Consider the following 20,282-nt stretch of genomic DNA (forward strand, 5'->3'; position numbering starts at 1 on the left):
GTGATGTATATATTCAGTTATATATTCTACACCAGATGCTTTTTCTTGCATAGAACGAGCGAGTGTGCGAGGCTCGGGCAGAGAGATGAGTGTGAGGCGCGTCACACTTAAATCTATTCTGAACGTGCTGACACTTGAGCTTGAAAACTGGTACATTGCTACCACTGGATAACCGTAGTTGTATCCTGTAGAAATTTTGTAATTATGGCTTCAACAAATTATAAATGTACTGGTGACACTTTTGATAACCCCACCCAATACAGCCATCTGTCTGTTGTTTCTAAATGCTTTTAGTGTTGAAACATGATCATGCTTAACGTCACATCAATAAATTGTCATGCACACATTCATAAAGCTGCTGTGAATGATTCATAATTACTTATTAATATCATAATTTTATAAACTGTAAATCATTACAGCTTTGTTTGTTCTGGTTACACATGTAAACAGAACAAAACATTTAAATGAGTGATATTAACATGTTCAGCACTGAGTTTACACAGTGTTGCTTTATATACAGAGACCCAAAGTGTTCAGAATTACGTAAATAAGTAAATACATATGGCATTGTGGAATAAATAATCATATGAATCATGAATAAAAACAGACATGTATATGTGATGTGACTGTGAAATAAGGTGCGAAATAACCACAAAACTCAGTATATTATTTGGAATTTTCACAATAAAAGTCTATAAAGTATGGAAATATGTTGGAAAACCAATATGGATGATATGGGCTGGAATTATTTATTATTATATAACATGTTTGCAGTACTTCCCAGCAGTATATAATGATAAGAAAAAAAGACTGCTGGAAAAAACACACATAAAAAATAATTGATTCAAGATCAGTTTCCTTTTGTTAAATTTGCCATTATGAGTCGATTAGCTACGTAGCTACTGTAGCTAGCAGTAGCTCCTCCTGCAACACAATGTACTGTTGCACAGTGGTGTAAATCACAAGTTTAACCATGATGTGATATCAGTTATTTAAATGACAATACAATATTTGCTGATGTCACAAAGTCTGCCATGATACGATTTCAATTCGGTTTAACTCAAGGGCCATGGACTAATATGACACGTTATCAATAAATATTAGCATTGTCTTTTTCTTGGCTGCTTACCATTATCCACCTGCCGCTAGTCTGCTAGTGATAGCATTGTTTCCATGTTTAGGAATAAGGTGTGCTGGTACAGAAATGGTGACACAGACGTGCCATGAGAATTTCAAAGTAAAGGCATATCTAAAAGAGTATGATGTGTATCTGTGTTTTCACTTTGCAGCATTGATACTGGATTGGTGATCATTGAATCGATATATCTATCCAGACTGATGTATCATTACACCCATACGTTTCAACAATCCGACTTTTAGTTTGTAGGTGTTTAACGTCTCCTGACAGCCTGCAATCTGATACAATAACATTTTATAACTACCACTACTGTTGACAGCAGGCAAGAGAAAATATTTTGCATATTAGATTTAAGATATTTTAGTATCTTCTATGGCCTTCTTTAAAATGTATTCATTTATTTAGAGGAAATACCTGTATTTATGTAATAAATTTTGAACACTTTGGATCTCCATATTCATGAAGCTTTGTGAGTGTGGGTTTAGTCTTCATGCATTAAATATCAGGTTCTCACAATATGAAGCCTTTATAAATTGTTATTAACGGCATCATTGGTTGGGGTTATCAAAGGTTTTCAGTACGTGCTGTGTACATTTCTTTCTTCACTCCTTTAATTCAACATGTGTACAAAGGCAGTTTGCTCTGGGTTATTTATCGATGCATCAGACGTGTATGAATAAAATGATATTTTGATGAATGAAGTTAGAAATTATATACTTTATATACAGTATGAATAACTTACTGAAACACCTACTATAATGCATATTACTCTCCCTGTATAATCACAAGGAAAGCATTAGCACCTTTGAAACGTACAATATGAAAGTAATCTTTTAAAATAAACTGTTGTTATATATTCTACGCTCTCGTGTTTTTATTTTCCAAAAGAAAAACACTTGAACTGCAGCGTCTTGTTCTTTCGTAAAGAGGCCAAGTCTCAACAAAGGTGGAGTTTATTAAATTATCCAAACATCGTAAGTAAACAGTGCCACTGAGTATACTGTCATGACTCTATTCACATACACCTAAGCCACATTTGGATAAACGCATACATTACAAAAGTCAACTTAAAATATTCCCTTCAGGAAATCTAGGTAATGAAAACTACAGAATTGGCACAAACTTGTTTGCAAAAAGGCAACAGAGTAAAAACAGGTGAAGAACCTTTTTTTTTTTTTGACATTTAGTTAAATGAAAAAAGAGAATACAACTCACAAAAGTACACTTGTACAATCCAAATGACTAAATGTCAACGTCTAGTGCACATGCTGACAGTGAAAAAGCCTTTTTGTGACAAATTGAACCGTAACGTTTTAATAACGTGGAGGAAAAAGAATGGAAGAGACCGAGCTGGAGGGAAAGCTGGAACAAAAAGACGATAAAGTGATCAGGAGGATGGGAGGGGTGCGGGGGGACAAAAGGTGCTGAGAAATAAAATTAATTGCACAGAGTACCTGAAGACATTTATGACTAAACATTATTAAGCAAGACGACAAGTTTATGACCCGCCCACTGACGATGAAGAGCAGAGACAGTGATTACAGACCAGGGTTTGACAGGACACATTTGGTTTCTGACAAAATCACTTTTCATGGGAAGAACGGCAGAAACACAAGACTTGCATAGAGAGACCTTTGAGAATTCCCCGCTGCATAGACCACGCACACTGCAGCAGCTTATCAAGTAGTATCTGATGAAGATGAGAGGTCGAGATATGATAAAACCGAAGTTTTGCTCAGGGAAGTCTAGGCACAGTGTTGTTAAAGGGGGGCACTGCTGAAATACAGATTTATTCTGTAACATGGATATTCATCTAAAGATTTTATGTGTCTGTAAAGATATTAACCTTCAAGGAAACACACTCCTATGGCACCTATGACCTTTCACACATGCACTGCAAACCTGAAATTATCTACACATGACCTGAATGAGCTCTACTGTATGCAAGAACGCAAAGGTCTGAATCAGTTGGATCGTACAATAAACAGACTTTATACTATCAGCTCCCTAGAAGTCTGTGTGATGTCCAACTGAGCCCATGCGTGAATAGAGTAGGGAATCGTCTGGAGAATTCAGCACGAGCAAGAGGGCATGTGGATGACGTTTCCATCATGCCAGCTCGTGAAAAACCAACAATGGCAACAAAAATATCTGGAAAATTGACGAGATTCAAGAACTTCTCTCAGTGAGGGCCTTAGCCGAAATCAGCAAAATACTTGTTTATGACCAAATTACCAACAGGCTATGTGACTGCGGTGTAATCCATGTTATGTCCTACCTCCTGTACCACTCTACCCAGGCACCATCCCTCGCCTAAACCAGTGGTTCCCAACTGGTCCAGCCACAGGGTCCAGAATTCTCCTAAGTCATCAGTTTGAGGTCCACACAGTTTAATATATTCAGTGTCAAACTTGCATTTGGACATGTCCTTGAGCTAATTTGATGTCTCTGAAGTAGCTGTTCGTTAGAAACTCACTCTACAGCAGGAAACAGCACTTCAAATTTAAAGCTCTGTGCTGGAAATTCACTGTACTTCAATATAAGGCGGAACTTGTACTTCTGCGTCGAATCAACACCCTACCTACGCTGCAGACTGCATCTATGGAGAGCCTACGGTGTACCCTACGCCAAAGCCTGACGTGCACCTCCCCAGATACGTAACTACACGTCGCAGCAACGCAGACCTCCTGTCTATTTTTGTAAACTGAAACCATTTCCCTCAGTGGAAACTTATTTACTTTAATTTCACAGTTAAGAAACAATAAAATGTGAAGACAATAAAGCCTCCACAAAAATAGCATTTTAAGTCTTGTGTGTGATTTATCCTGGCTTCATATGAGCAGAGGTAATCTCCGCTCATTGCTAGGCTAATTTATACAATGTAAAATGCCATAGGCTTGTGCTTGTAATGTTAGCATGTTTTATTTGTGTGGAAAACATGTTTAGTATAAGACAGTTGTTTTGTCGGTGAACCTCATGAGTTGTAATTTTATAGTTACCTTTGTTACATGTTGCTGTTGTCCCTGGTTTTATATGAGAAGAGAGAAGTCCGCTAGCCACTAGGCTAATTTGTACAATGTAAAATGCCATAGGATTGTGCTAAAAACATTAGCATGTTATATTTGTGGGGAAAATGTGTCCAGCAAAAGACACATGTGTGTGAATGTTGTGAGTTATAGTGAAGCTGATTTGTGTACTTGTGTTTGAAATAGTCTCTATTAAGCCATGTTTAATGTGTGTTTTAAATCAACTAAACTTTACAGCATTTCACAGAATTCCCGCCACTGACTAGTGTTTTAGAGGTGTATCTGCAGAGTGACACAGACATCTCATAAATGGTTGCATAGGCCACGTGCACAGGCTACAGCGTAGGGTCTGCCGCCCAGTATAAATCCCCCTTTCGGTGGGTTTTTTACAAAGTTGACACGTTTGAAAGTTGCTTGCGGTCCACTCAGAATGGACTATCGACCCACTGTTGGACCTTGACTCAGCAGTTGGGAACCACTGGTCTGAACCAAACGGAGTATTTCCAGAGGGTAAAATATCTGACACAATCTCCTGCTGGGTGCAACATGTGTGAAAGAGAAACTCCGGATCATGCCCGGACATAAATCTCCAGACAATGTCCAGAGTTCATTTGAGAAAAGCATTACCTGACTGATCCACAGTTTTTGATGTTCATCAGATATGCAGTAAAATACTCTCCTTTTGTTCTTTCAATTATTATTGTCAAAGGATTGTCCTCTCCTTGAATATGAGAGGTAATGACTCTAAATCATCTAAATATGTAATACAGCAGCGCTCCCCTTTAAAATATGCACCCAGAAGTGCACAACGGAGTGAAAGACAGTTGTGCCGCTTGCCAAGGTCAACAAACTGGAATTACGTATTGTGCCACTGACCAGACTCTATCAGAGGCTGCTGATTCACCAATATTTGACAAACAACCACATAATATCTACACTGAATCTGTCCGGCACATTATGAACACACCGAGTAGATAAATGAGAAGAGTACAGAGTCTGCGGATTATAATCCAGCATGAGGTTATTCATAGTGACTCAACAGCAAAGGGCCAGTTCTACGTTCACTGTGGTTTTTGTGTTGAAGCTGAACAGGAGGTTTTGGTTGCAGTGAGCACCATGAAGTTTTACATTCAGCACTGCACCACAGTCTGTTATTAGGTCACCTTACAGCTTTGATCATACAGCAGGTTTAAGAGTAGATTTGGTTGTAGTTGCATATATTGCTTTAGACGTGAAAACAGTTCGGATGCATACATGAGTTAACTGACCTGTAAAATGTGGCAACAGGTGAGGCGGAAACATTCATTTTAACTTTTGGGTCACAGTCTCAATCTGTCAGAGTGATAAAGGAAACAAACTGGACCGGCTGCAGCTGGCAGCTGCAGACTATGGAACTATCTTGGAATTTGGGCGTATGAATGAAAGAAGTTCACGCACTTCTGATTTGATATCTTGGAATAAGCACTGCTTTGCTTATATTAGGCATTAATTATATGCAATAGTGACGTCTCTTCATAGACTTAGGGCCACGTCAAGGGCTCAGCAGCACTGAAGTTGAATTTTAAGATATCACATTCAGTTGCTTATAGCTGGTGAATAAAAGTCCACTTTAACTGCTTCAGCTGCAACATATGAACTTGTTTTTGTCAAAGTGCTTTCAGGGAAGGAAAATACTTCTATCTTGAAAACTCAGCCTGTTCACCTCAGAGTGTTTCTCATTAAAAGGGACAAACTTCATCTCCAGGTGGAACTAAAGCAGGTCTGAGCCATTACTCAACCTGTAATACTGTATTTTTAACTACAGTCGAGTTAACACCTGTTCACAGCCTTCTTGGTGCTCTCCTTCAGTCTGAACATACAGTATGTCGGTGATTTCTCTTTGTGTCCAACCAAAACATTTTAATTCTTAATGTTATTTCAATTTCCAGGGGATGAAAAACATTCTTTTGTATCTGAGAGCAAAATATAAAACCCACCAGCAGCACAGTAATTTCTTGTTGCAGTTTCAGAGCATCTCAGGGCTGGCAGTGAAGCCATTTCAATATACATTTATAAAATGTACCCCATTGAAAATACTGGCACAGCAGCTGAAGGCATAGAGGAGGAACAGTGAGATTTGATATGTGACATTATTTTGTGTACAGAAGGGGAAATTGCACACGTCCCTCTGCACCTGCACTGTCAAGAAAATGTCTTTTCTTAAACACAAACACTGAAATATACATTTAAAGCATAACGAAACACAAATGCACAAAAAGCACATTGCTTTCCTTCTCTGACCAGTTTTCCTGGTTTGCTCCTGAATGACATCACAGTAAGGCGAGCAGCTGGTCTGAGAGGTTATTTCCATCGTTTTCACTGTGGCTGTTATTATAGTTGTCTGCCAGTCTTCGGGGGGGAAAGACTGCGGTTCTTTAAAAGGTTGTACGGTGGAGGAGGGGGCGGTCACTTCAGTTTAACTGCTCGACAGTCGATGGTAAAAGTAGATGTAGCCCAAGTCTTTTGGAGGCCTTTCTGACAAACACACTTTGTGGTCGTTGTAGATCACCCACCTACAGGGAGAAAGAACATTTGAGTTTTGTTTTTTGCAGTGTGAAATGCGTTCAAAGTGTCATCTCTCTAAAACTGAGGACAGAAGAAATGTGTTGATTTAGTTTAATTCATTTTGACATTTCTGGTGGCAAAAACTTAATATTAAAACTGATAATAATAAATTAATTTCTTTAGAAAATTTATTTCCTGCCATGAAAACACAAAAAGGTTAGACCTCCCTCGTAGTCATCGACAATATGCAGTCAGTTTTGTACCAAAATAAACTGAGTAAACATAAAGTAGAGAATCTGTGTGCGTCTCACCTTCCCTCCTTTTTGATGTGACAAATATAATGTCCAGACATTGTGGATGCTCCCATGTGACTGATGAAAGCAAAGAGCTCATAACCTGAAAAAGGCGGGACATCCAGTCATGTATATAGCATATGTCATTAGATAACACAGCAGTGTTTCACAAATACTAAATGTCTTACATTTAAACCATCTGTTAACACAGCCTGTTTAAATCAACAGCTTCGATAGACAGACCAACGCGTTCTCATCCCAGGTAATCAAATTCCAATGCTTTCTACTCCCGCTTTTAGTGTGTGACACCAACGCCAGAGGCACCCTTCAGCTTCTCTGTGAGAAGCACCCTTTAACGTCTGTATGTGATGCACAGCTGTCTCCTGGATGAAACTTTATACAATTTACACATACAGTTGCAGTTTAGGCAACAAAACTACTTAGACAGAACATGCTTTGGGTTAAAAAAACTATTATAACAACATGATGTAAATATGTCCCATCCGTGAAGTCAATTTTTGACGGACTGACAGACATAAGTCATGTAACGTTTTCACATGAAACACAAACAGCAGTGTCCCGGGTCAAAGTCTGTGTTTGTGTGACCCATCCACTCTACGCTGATTTACTAGCTCTATATACCAAAGACTGTATAATAATTATTTATTTATTATTTAACCCATTTTCAATCAGGTAAGTCCCGTTGAGATTAACTATCTCTTTTACAAAGGAGACCTGGCCAAGACAGTAGCACACAAAAAGTCACAGCAAACAGTACACACGCAGTAAGGAAAAAAAAAAAAAAAAGGACGACAGACGACTCCCCAAAAGTGAAGTCAAAACATCTTAATCGCCCCCTGGTGGCTGGCTGCAGTACAGGTCATACAGCTCCCATCCTCCATGTTAGCAGATGGGACATGAGCCAAACTAAAAACTCAAAGTACACGTCAAATAATTTTTTCCAAAGATTGTTTCTGTCATTAATAGTTGTTCTTATCACTCAAACGGGAGTTTGTAGTGGGAATTAGACACCGCAGGGATCACTACTGTGCAGACTCTGGCTCCAGATTACATTCCAATTGCAAGATGGCAGTGGTTGTAACCTGGATACTTTGACGTATAGTCTACCTTTATATACAGTCTATGCTTTAAAATATGTCAGTTGCTCTGAGCGTCAAATATTGTCATGAATGGGTTTGTACTGGAGTTAGCTGAAGGCTCAGTGAGTCTAACAGAGAATCAAAGGATGCCTTTGGCAAAAGTGTCACATGTCAAGGTGCGTGACAAAGCATTGGTGTTTAACGACCTGAGAATGAGATCAGGCTGGTCGGACATGCAAACATACAGTACAAGCCTTGGCTATAAAGACTTTTTAAAGGCTCCACACAGGTGCAACACAGTATGAAAACAAAGAACAGGTGCTGATGGTAGTGTCTCTATGTTACAGGTCACGCACGGCATAAAAACATTTATAAATAATTCAATATTAGTTTTTTCAGAATAGAAAATAACTGGGTATTTCTTTATGTTTTGTTCCTGGTGCAAGAGCACACTGTTTACCATGAAGACCAGTAAACAAGGTCCTCTTATGACAAAGACAGTTCAGAATATGCTTCTGTGAGGAGAATTCATTGAAAGATTATGAAAAGCCAGGACGACTGCATTGCTAATGGAATTTTATGATTTACATTCATCATTTTGTGCTGTATTTGTTTAAACATTGTATGTGGATGCATTAGTACACTGTACATATCTTCTTTGTGAGGATTATTAAGAGTTAAAAAGCTCCTGAATCATGTTTTTGTGCCTAAAGTCAGTCTGGCAGAGCAGGTCAGCGCCACAGTACACTGTGTATCAGCGTCAGACATTAATTGGAGCTGAGAGTAAACTGGCCTTTGAGAGAACATAACATCCTGGTGAAATTAAAAATCAGGAGCTGGAAAACGCCCTCTGACACACTTGTGGACTCTGACCCCATTTTAATTTCATTATAATGCAGGTTTTTGTCTTGTAAATTAATATACTAATATATTAAATGTTTCTGCTGTATCTCTGCCCCAATTACTGAGCTTAAGTTTGGCTCCATCTTTCATTGCAATCCTACTGATTCTACATCGACAAAGGTTGATAAAAGTCAGCCTCTCATAACTTGATGAACCTTTAGATAAGGATCAGTACCATATAAAGTCAAGACAGACACAGCAGCTACAATCAGTCAAATCAGTCACGCAGAGTCACTCACGTCCCGGTCCGTCTTTGACCCGCGGGCCCGACGTGTCTCTGTCTGGGGACAGCGTGGAGTCGCTGTGTGAGTTGGCGTTGGAGAAAGCGTTGTCGTTGGGCTCCGTGTCAGCCATGTCTGAAAGGGCGTCGCTCTCTTCCTCCTCCGGGTGGGTGAAGATCCAGTCGAGTGCTCGTTCGAGGTTATTGTTCTGAAAGAACGTTTCAGGTTTAATACTTAAGTCCACTGTAACTCAAAACCAAAATGTTTATTATATAACAGTATTTTCATATTTGTTATGTGTCAGTTCTGGTAAATCAAATTTAGCCCGGTCATGGGGACTTACTACGCTCACAGTCAGGTTCATACTTGTATTTTTGATTTCTAATAGAACATGTTTACATGCTTTAATGTTCAAAAAACTTTTCCTCATACGGTCTGTGCTGGAACACCTGTATTCACCCTCTGTCTGTGACGCTTTATAACAGCACATCCGCTCCCAAAAAAGCCCAGTCTGCTCTGATTGGTCAGCATTTTTGGGTCTTCCTAACATGTAAAATCACCAATAAGAGCTTCTAAACCAAAATCATCAAATCAAGGAGAAATTTACATCAGCAACCAAGATCGCAGGTTTCCCTGATGTTAGCATGTAGCTACATGTAGCATTGTAGGCTACGTAATGTAAACACATGCAGTACCGTGCCTGGAGCAGATGATCATTATAAAGAAATCCGTCACGAGCTGATGTCAGCTTGTCGTGAAAGTAGAAAAAACAGCAGAAACAGAGTATTGAGTCAGCCTCACTCCGAAGTCGTCGAAAACTGGCGCTTGGGCAGTGACTTGCAGTGTCAGAAACCAATGAAAAAGGTGTCCTTTAATGTCGGCAGCCAGTTGCTGTTATAGTTTAGCATTGATTGATGGCGTCAAGGGGAAACACGGCCAGACAAGGACGAAGGTAAGGCAGAGAAAGAGGAAGTGTATCTTAAAAGAAGACAATGCATGTAGCAGGCAGAAATTGACACGGCGTCCCATAACATCAACGACCAATGCACCCAGGGTACCTTGCACATGTATGGACGTGGAAAGTCCATAACCAAAACGATAATATGTGACGTTGGAGTGAGAATGTGTTGGAGTATTCAGGATGGCAGGAATCCTGAGGTTTCTGCTCACAGGGATAACATTTACATACTTTCATCTCATTATTTGGTACCGTTTAATATGATCATCTGACACTGTAACATTACATGTGACGGAAATAAAGGAAAACTATAATAAGTCCACTTTAGGAAAACCTTTGTATTTGCTGTTCTGAACATGTGGGACATCATCCTTTCCTTGCAAAATCCTCTGCTTCACAGAAACCGAGCATAAATGACTGATCACTGTCTTCTAACAGCTGTAACAGGAGCTTTCAGCACATAGAAGTCATATGACCGACAGATACAATGCATGTGAGGAAAAAAATCTGTGCTGAGGATAAGAAAATATCATATTCTATCTTGTTTGCTCCCTCTGTCATTCCCTTGCTGTTGTATCTTTAGGCTGCTCCTTAAAAAAAACAGGAAATGTTGGGAACATAAGCAGTCATTTATTAGGGAGGTGAGGATGTTTGCTTTTAATCCAAAATAGAGGTGTGATTCCTGCAGAGCGCCTGTCCTGATTGGTGAATGCAGCTGCCTGCTTTTTTCTGCCTCTCCCAGTCAAGTCACCGAGGTTGAAAAAAAGTTCCTCCTCCTAATTTTGGACTAATAATAAACTGGGCTGTGAGACCCGTCTCTGCATCACACCTCCATCGCCCTCATGAGGAATATGTGTTCCTTTTTTTTTGTTTCTTCACTTCAGCAACATCATGGATGGCTGGGAGTTTGGCGGTATTTGAGGATGACAAACAAGGAGGCCTGGTGTCTATTTCTGTGGCTTAATAACAGTCTGCTGTGCTATTTTTGCTGAGGGGGCAGTTTGAAATATGAAACATGAAAGGTGAGAATCGGCAGCCATTTCAAAACAGGGGAGAAAATGAATTTGCTGCAGCTGCATTCCCTTCAGTTCACACCCAAAAAAAAAAAAAAATCAATACTTTTGTACTGTGTGTTTATGATTCATTTGTGAGACGTGATGATAAAATGGTTCAATGTGTCTTTGAGGCAGATCCTCTTCCTAAAGGCTGCATTAGTGTCCATATGCTGCTGGGACTATTTGTAAACACCACACAGAGCAGGCATCTTTAATCACTCTGACATGTAGGACCTATTAAATTTGCAGTTTGGAAAGCGAACAAGTAGGCCAGCCAAGCCCATTTACGACTGACGGAACTTGGTTTTCTTCTCCTCGCCCTCTCTCTGACCTCTTTTCAAACAACACCTCACCTCATGCCAACCTCCTGCTTTGTCATGAACTAGTGGCACTTTGGTTTCTATCGACCAGGACGGTCTCCGGCTGTGATCAAAATCATTCACTCATTAACTACACACGATCTTGGGAGTGCTATGTAGAGGACTATATCGTGACCTTGTCTGCAAAATGAAATAAACTTTTGGAGACTACTCAGGTCATTTTCTTTGCAGCATTAATGACATCATTGTTGTTGCACAATCAAAACATGCCGGATCGTCGGCTTTGGAGCACCCATAATAAATACTAATATACATTTTTGTGCTGAATTCATATTATACAGCAGAATCTATGTGAAGATGGACGACATGACAGCTCCATAAAAGTGAAGCCAAAAGATCTTGTAGCCCCCTGGTGGCTGGCTGCAGTATAAACCCTGCCCCCTCCATGTTAGCGGATGGGACATGGACCAAACTAAACAATCAATTCTGTCATTTTAGGTAGTTCTTAATACCCTACTGTTTATTCAAGTGTTTGTTTTTCTAATGACTATTGTTTTAATTATCCATCTGATGCTATAAAATGGGAGTTTGACATCATGATTGACAGCTAGGTGTGCCAATCAGTATGCACCCAATCTATGGTGCTGCTCACAATAGGTCGGATGGGTGTATAGGCAGGAACTAGACACCACAGAGATTGCTACAGTGCCAACTCCAGCTCCAAATGACGTCACCAGCGCAAGATGGTGACAGCCATATCCTGCATATTTTGGCTTCATTTCTGTACAGTGAGTGGAAGTGGAGACATGTCGTTCATCTCTATATAGTCATCGTATTGTGCTGAGCGTATTTTCCAGAATTAATGAATACAAAGTACTTTGTTGCCGTTTGTGTTGTGATGCGCTGCTCACATTAAACATAATTTTCTTAATAATACTTTTTATAAACCAGCTTTCAGAGCTCTGTGGAAATGTCACCCAATATTTGTACGACAGGTTGCAATCACGCTGCTCTCTCCATTTTTCCTTCAGTGCAATGCATGATGGTCAAGGGTGTAACAGTATGTGTATTCATCCTGAACCATTTAGTACAGAACATTTGGGTTGGTATGTGACTTCCTTGGTACGGTGCGCCCTGTGACCCAATGTATTGTGGGACACTTTGAGTTCACTATATAGGTTATAATAATTCTCACCGCACATCTGAGCAGCACCACAACATGTCAGACTCACTATACATTGGAGTATAAACTGAGTAGTGAGTGATTTCGGACAGTCTTCCTGTCTTTCCTCTGGTATCAGGCAGTCATTGCTGTGGTGTTTTTACACATATCAAAGTGTGTGGGTGGTTCTTTGTCCTCAGATTTTCACTGACTTTGTAACTCTTTATTGTCTCTGTGAGTCACAGACTGAGGAATGAGCGCCACCTACAGAAGTCTGGCTCTCTAGATGTGCTGCTGTTTTCTTATTCAGCTCAGTCATGAGGCATCAATGCACACACACACTCACTTCCCCTTTCTGGTCATTCAAAACAAATCACTGTTACCACAAACCCAATGCATGACTTTGTGTGCAGCAGAGGATTTTAGTCACTGGAAAAGACCTGTGTTGTTTACAGCAGCAAATGTAGAAACTCATAAACTGAGGTTGATGAACAGTAAACAAGCTAGTTCTTGTAAAAATTGTTTAGGACTAAGACTCATTTGAATTAGACGGCACTAGAGCTGCAACAATTAATCTCAGAGTTAACTATGAAATGAATCGCCAACTAATTTGATCATCAATTAATCAGTAATTTGTTAAGAAAAACAAGTAAAAAATCTCTGATTCCATCGTCTTAAATGTAAATATTTTCTGGTTTCTGTGCTACTTTGTGCCAGTAAACCTAATATTTTTTGGTTATGGAAAAAAAAGACATTTGAATATGTCATCATGGGCTTGACACAGACATATTTTACCATTCTTTGACTTTCTACGGACCAAACAACTAATCAACTAATCGAAAAAATAATCGACAGGTTATTCAATAATAAAAATTGTTAGCTGCAGCTCTAGCTGGCTGAAACAAATTATTAGAATCAAAAAGAAGCCAGGAAAATAAATAAATATTAATACTACACAAGTGAAAATAGGAACAGAGTGGGCAGAAGACTGACCGTGGCTTTGAGTGCCTGGATGCTGTGAGCGCGGGGGAAGCCCATTGAAGTGAGGATGGCGATGCTCTCCTCAGGAGGCGAGTTGGCCAGCAGGGTGGCACCCATGGGGCTATCGCTGGTGGAGGGACCGGGATCCATCATGGAGGGCAGAGTGAGAGGTTCTGCAAAGTCTGAGAGAGGAGAGAAAGAGAATAATAATGAGATGCTGTAGCTCTACATTTATTTTTAACCAAATCTATGATTAGATTAATGTTGGAGGTCAAAGTTAGCTGATTCTAGACATCTGTTTGCTCTTTTGCTGTGGCAGATAAAGTTATAATTCACATATAGAGCAGAGAAGTGCAGTTTGAAGTTGTACTGTTAATCCTTTTCACAAAGTTCATGAATCTGTATATCTGACTAAGGGTGATTAAGTTACAAAACATCTGGGAAGGTGAAACACATCCCTGATATCACTGCTGTTCAGAGGAATGCATACAGGAGGAACATTACACAAATCTAAATGAATTCATAAAACTTCCTTTACATTCTGAACACTGAAAAACTATTTGTAAACATTTACAGCCTCTGCATGAAACACATTTAAGAACAAATTCTTTGTCATTTTCCAAGTGAACTGCGATGCAGATTCAAATGAAAGTGAAGTGACCCTCAACACGGGAACAAGGACACTCCTGCTGTAATTACTTGATTGCTGGTCATAAACAGAGCTTTCATTACCGTCCTCGCCATAAATGAAAATGTGTACCACTTATCTCCCACTCCTGTCTCTATCTCAGCCTCCTTGTCTTGTGTCCTTTAGATTACCCATAATACAACTGTTTTTATGCGACGGGAATTAGGCTGTCTTGCAGGCAGAGAAATACGAGATGTAACTGAAGAGCTCATGTTTGCACGTTAAAGGAGCAGTGTGTCAGATTTAGGGGGATATAGTGACATCTAGTGGTGAGGACTGCAGATTGCAACCAGCTAAGACTCCTCCTGGTTAGAATTCCTTTACTGTTCATTTTTCAGGAAGTTTTTACTGAGCGCTCTTCCTCTTGAAACAAACAGACCCAGTGATTAAGGGTGATTTCACACCTGCCCTGTTTGGTTCAGTTCAATCAAACTCAAGTTCGTTTGCCCCCTAAGTGCGGTTCATTTGGGCAGGTGTGAACACAGCAATGGCACGCAGGTGTGCACCAAAACAACCGGACCAAGACCTTCTTGAAGAGGTGGTCTAGGTCTGATTACAAATGAACTCTGGTGCGGTTCGTTTGTGGTGAGAAAGTGTTCTAACCTCGGGCCAAACCAGCTGCAGTCACAAAACACATTGTTTGGGTTAAACATGAGCATGTTACAGTCCTGGAGGATTATTAATGTGCACCTCCTCCTGTACTGCCTTATGCAAAACATTGTTTTCTAGTTGGAGCTGCGCCTCGTTTTCAAACTGTATGGTTTGACTAAAATGAACAATGACAGCAATATAGTCCACAATGACCAGCCCTAAAATCAACCTGCGTAGTTGTCCCTCCATTGTGACATCAGGAAGTGTCACATTTATCTTGTAAGTGTACTCTTCTTCAATGTTTTGTTACTTCCTGGATTTTTCCCTCATGGAAATTCTGACCAATCAAGAGCAGCTTTCTTGCGCAAGGCATTTTATCTGGTCCGCTTGTAAATGCTGACGTGAGAACATCAATCAACTCTAGGCAATTATTCAACTGTGTAACTAAATTAGTCCCTGATTCGGATCAAAGCAAGCGAACTCTGCTTCTGAAGGCACCCTTAAACCGGTAAAAAACACTGAATAAATCAGTTTCAGGTTACAAATCAGTGTTTCTCCAGCAATGTTTAGCATGTTGGAGATGGGCTGCTAACCTAGCACCTGCCAATCTGTGTTCACCATCTTTCCCTGATAACTTAAGATCCAGATGTTCAGGAGGCTTTTACTGGAAGCCAGATTTTCCACAGAGGTCTCTTCCTCTCCAAAACAAACAGACCCGGTGATTTAAACAGGTAAAAACACTGAATAAACACTGCAACGTTACTGACTTGTTGTTCAGTGTCAGTGTTTTTCCAACATTGGTCATCAAGGAGGGGATGCAAACTACGGTGGCCAACGTAAAAACACAAATGGCCCTATCTAGAGCCTGTGTTTGGTAAAAACATGGCAACAAGGTGACAATGAGAATCTTATTTTCAGGTGATTATACACTAACAAAAACATACTTATCATAATATATTACATTTCTGCCGATATATCCCACTAAATCCTACACACTGGACCTTTAAATTAAATTATTGCTTAATTGGTTATTTAACTTCTAACATAAACTTTGACTCTGTGTTTAGATCTCATCACAGCTTTTTAAAAGACATTGATTAAGTTTACTTGAACCCTTGCCCTGCTCGGTAAGGCTCAATTTCAGTTTTCACTAAATTCACCTAAAAACAGGATAAGTAAGTATAATTGAGTCATCTTGTCTGCACAGGGCTTTGGAGATGCACCTTTTATAATGAGGTGCCATTTGTTAACCTTTATAAATGCAGCACGCCTCAGTCAAAGAGACATTCATCAGAAATGATTAAGTGAAAAGTTCAGCTGTAAAAAATAACTTTAAGTGGTGTTAATGGGAAAGTAATGAAACTAAACAAATGTGGGGGAGGAAGAAGAAGCGGTAACTTCTGTGCAGCAGGCAGGGACGGACCGTTTCACGGAGGTTATTGAGCCTGAATGCAGCTCATTTTGCAGATGCATTAGGCCCATTTAAAAACTAACAGGCAGGGAGGCTGCTCTGATTTCTCTCCACTGTAGAGGCCCTTAACAGCCAACAAGGGAAATAAAAGTGACAGGAGTCAGTGCCTCAGGGGAGCGCCTCTACTGCTGAGAGGCACTACAAGAGACAAAGTCAGCTCCGACAAAGTTTCTGGTGATGATCTCACACGCACACATGCAGCGATAAACACCTGCAGTACACACGGGGAGGCAGCGTCTGACACTCCCAAAAAACAACTTAACTTTAATGTACGACCTGAAGTTGTGACGTGTCTCTCACTTTGAATTACCTTTGTGCTTAAAAGGTCCCACACAAATAAACTTGCCTTGGCTCTGTATACTTGCTGCAGAAATGTTTTGACAGGTTTGCATAGGGGTAGTCTTTTGTAGGAAACAAAAAAGCTCAACACAAGCTTCACAAGTGAGCCGACTGGCTTTCTGTACTAGTTCAAGTCTTAGCTTACCATCGTGTTGCCTTGTGAAGCAGCATCTCCAATTCTTTCACTCAATCACTGCCCAAATCTCGTGTTCACCTCCTGACGTCTACAGACTCAGCTTACTGAAATTGTTGAACTGTGTCTCTTTCAGTGCAGCTGCTGTTCTGAATATTTGTCACCAGTAATTTGGGTTACAGTTACCTCTTTAACCCTCAGCACCCACTAAACACTCAGTCCTGTTTCTTGTCCAAACTATTTTTGATCAATAGACCCTTACCATGATTTTGGACATACATATTGAAATGTATGTGAACCATGTCGAATATATAAATACATTTTCATGAATCCTTAATTGATGGACTTCCAGACTTCTTTGAAGGCAGGAAGACTCCATGTTTTTAAGGTTTCAACTGGATACTCTGACAGCAATATTTTAGATTTTGGGCAAGAATAGGTGAACAACTGGAGCCAGATATACAGTTATAACCGTACACTGTATGAAAGAAGTGGACGTAGCCACCGTGACCTCACCCATTGGTTTGTGGACGACCATTTTAAAGCCTCGAGTCTGGCATTGTGGTTGTCGCCATCTTTGTCTTTTGGAGCTTTAAATGACCATCTTTGGATGAGTGGGTGGAGCTGAGGAGGGGCGAGGGGTGGATCTGACTGGGAACCCAAGGGCACGACGCACGCCCACCAACTCCAGCAACCTGACTACACCTGGTTACACCATGCACAGTTGCTGCTAACAAAGCCAGCTTCCATAATTCGAGGTAAATCTTATACCTGAATGCTAAAGTAGTCTTAGTAGCTACTTGCGTAAATGTCCCCATTTGGAGAAACCTTGTAACATTATACACTGAACAAAAATTTTGAGGCCACCAAATTGATACAGACGACTTTCATGAACTGAAAACACACTGTGAAATGTAAAATCAAAACATGGACAACACCCAAAACAAGCTCACAGCTATTTAAATGCACACAGTGCCATGGATACGCATTGCTACGCCTGTATCCTGATTGACAGGTTGCAATGGTGTCAACTTGTCAAGCCACGCCCTAAAGCATACCCTGCTTTATCGTCTTTTTTACTCTGAACGGGACCATAATTTACAACATGAACATCATGCTGTTTTGAAGAAAACTTGAAACCATTGATTGAGAGTATAAACTCATTAGGAAAATGTTTACTGAGGTAACAAACCAAGTAAGAAGAAGGATAATTTTCTCATAGACTTACACACAATCGGATGTCTTTGTGCAACCAGCAGAGTCGCCCCCTGCTGGCCATTAGAAAGAATCCAGGTTTATGACACTTCTGCATTACCTTCACCTTTCAGACCCAGAGGCCTAGTTCGCTCCTTTTTACCCTCTATGGCTACATCCATTTTAATTCTACTGACATGTATTTATTGACCAGGAGAAGCTATAAACCTTAGTCACACCCAGTGGTGAATAGATGTGATGCAGCACCTTAAAGTCCCTGTGAAACTAAAGTTAGAGCATTTTTAGCTTCTGTAATGATACATTTCCCAGTGAAAGAGAATATTTGAGTGGTGTACAGTTACAAGAGGGATTTAAATCAAATCCTTCACTTTTGATTGGACTGCTAAAATGTGGACGGGCTTAGAGTTTAGGGAGACATGGAGCTACAACGACTGTTGACTCCACACACACCTGCTTCGCCATGAGCTCAAGAGGAGGACGAGGAGAGACAAATGAACTAGACCTCTGCCACATTAATGTGGAAATGAAAACAAAGGTTTTGCCCCCTGATATCCAAACACCCATCTCCTCTTAGCTACCCTCATCACCCTGCTAAGTCTTATTTGATTGGATGAACTTTTGTCAGTGCCCCCGGGTAAAAGACGAGTCATCAAACATTTAAAACCGTTTTACTTGGTTTTACATAGAGAGAAAAGATGGGGATTTTGACGAAAAGACTGATTTCTTTTTTTTTTTTTTTCATATATTTGGCCTATAACAAGAGATAACTGATCAATTAACACGGGGAAAATGATAAAAACATGTCAGACCTTTCTGAATCATGCTTACAGTTGGTTCTAAACTCTGTCCATTGAAACTCTGGTGATCATCTTTATCATTACCTGTAAACACATCACACTGAATTTACCTTAAACTATGAAGAAATTGTGCACTTTATTTTCTTTCTTTCCTTCTGTAACATTGTCCTATTTGTCTCTGTTTGTCTCCCTGTACTTATCTTCTACTTGAATGCAGTAACATTCCCTTACCCGGCTCCTCCATGTGGGCTATGATCCAGTTGAAGGCCATCTCAGGGCCCATGTTGCCTGTGTAGTAGACCGCCTTCCTGCAGGCCTCCAGCGGAAAGCCCATCTCCGCCAGCTGCATTACTGCCGCCTCGTCTATTTCTGGAGCTGAGGACACGACAAACCGACATCAATAACTAAAAACATCGCAGTTGCTGATTTAACACCACCGGTAACCTCCCAGTTTAAACAACCAAACAGATCTGCGCTGGCTCTCTCTTTGGGCCTCATTAAACAAAGAGACCGGAGGAGAATCGGCCCCGGGGACGTTTCTTTATTGAGGGATGATTTATCAAGGAGAGAAATGAGTGGGGCTGAAACTAGCAGAGCCACGTGGAGAGGGAAAGTTTGTTCACAAGTAGAGAGCAGCTGCAGCACCTGCTCAGGTACGCATGGTCTGAGATTCAGCATCCATCATCACTGCTTGGTGCTTAAAATACATTTTCAATCGCTATCACTTCTAAAAACATTCCATATCAATGTACACAGTACTGAGCAACTGAGATCTGTGACAGAGAAATGAAATACTCACAGTCTGAGGAGCCCATGGAGTTATCTGAAAGAGGAAAAGAAACTGATTTCAGGTGAGCTCAAACAATAAGATCATACACTGTCACTGGTTTTTGGGTTTTCTTTTGTTTGTATGTGGTTTTATGTAATTCTAAGAAAGTTAATCAATTTACAGAATGAATGAATTACACCATAAAATCAAATAAGCCACGCCCAGAATCCAGCGTACATAATTTCAAACAACAAAACTAAAGAGAAGTGACTAAACCGCCCTTCATAATCAAATCATCACTGAGTAGAACTGAATTCATAAAACACTCTCAGATACATTTTCCATGTAGCACTGAAAATTAAAATAAGCACTAATTAAACAATCTATCTCGCCTTCTTTTCCAGGCTTAAACACACCAAAATTAAACAACCATTCCAGTTTTTGCTCATCTGAGCACCAGAATATAACAGGGTTTAGTCGAGCCATTTCACGGAACATTAATTCTCCGAAGTCATCACAGTGTGTACGGTATAAAAGAAAATTGGAGTCACTTTCCTCTTAACCCAATTCACACAGCT

General features: G+C 40.2%; 1 protein-coding gene across 3 annotated transcripts in view; it reads right to left on the reverse strand.

Moving 5' to 3' along the window:
• Positions 1–2,051: 2,051 nt before the first annotated feature.
• The window catches only part of usp13 (ubiquitin specific peptidase 13), a 52,759-nt gene continuing 34,528 nt past the window's right edge, over positions 2,052–20,282 (reverse strand). For all 3 annotated transcript variants that reach the window (XM_050055193.1, XM_050055192.1, XM_050055190.1), the window contains exons 16-21: positions 19,735–19,758; positions 19,167–19,310; positions 13,714–13,883; positions 9,244–9,433; positions 7,020–7,104; positions 2,052–6,716 (exon numbers count right to left, since the gene is read on the reverse strand). In XM_050055193.1, the coding sequence (XP_049911150.1) occupies positions 6,620–6,716; positions 7,020–7,104; positions 9,244–9,433; positions 13,714–13,883; positions 19,167–19,310; positions 19,735–19,758 (710 nt within the window). In that variant the 3' untranslated portion in view covers positions 2,052–6,619. The remainder of the gene's footprint in view (positions 6,717–7,019; positions 7,105–9,243; positions 9,434–13,713; positions 13,884–19,166; positions 19,311–19,734; positions 19,759–20,282) is intronic.

This window comes from Epinephelus moara, chromosome 10 (genome assembly GCF_006386435.1).
Source record: "Epinephelus moara isolate mb chromosome 10, YSFRI_EMoa_1.0, whole genome shotgun sequence".
Taxonomy (NCBI): Eukaryota; Metazoa; Chordata; class Actinopteri; order Perciformes; family Serranidae; genus Epinephelus; species Epinephelus moara.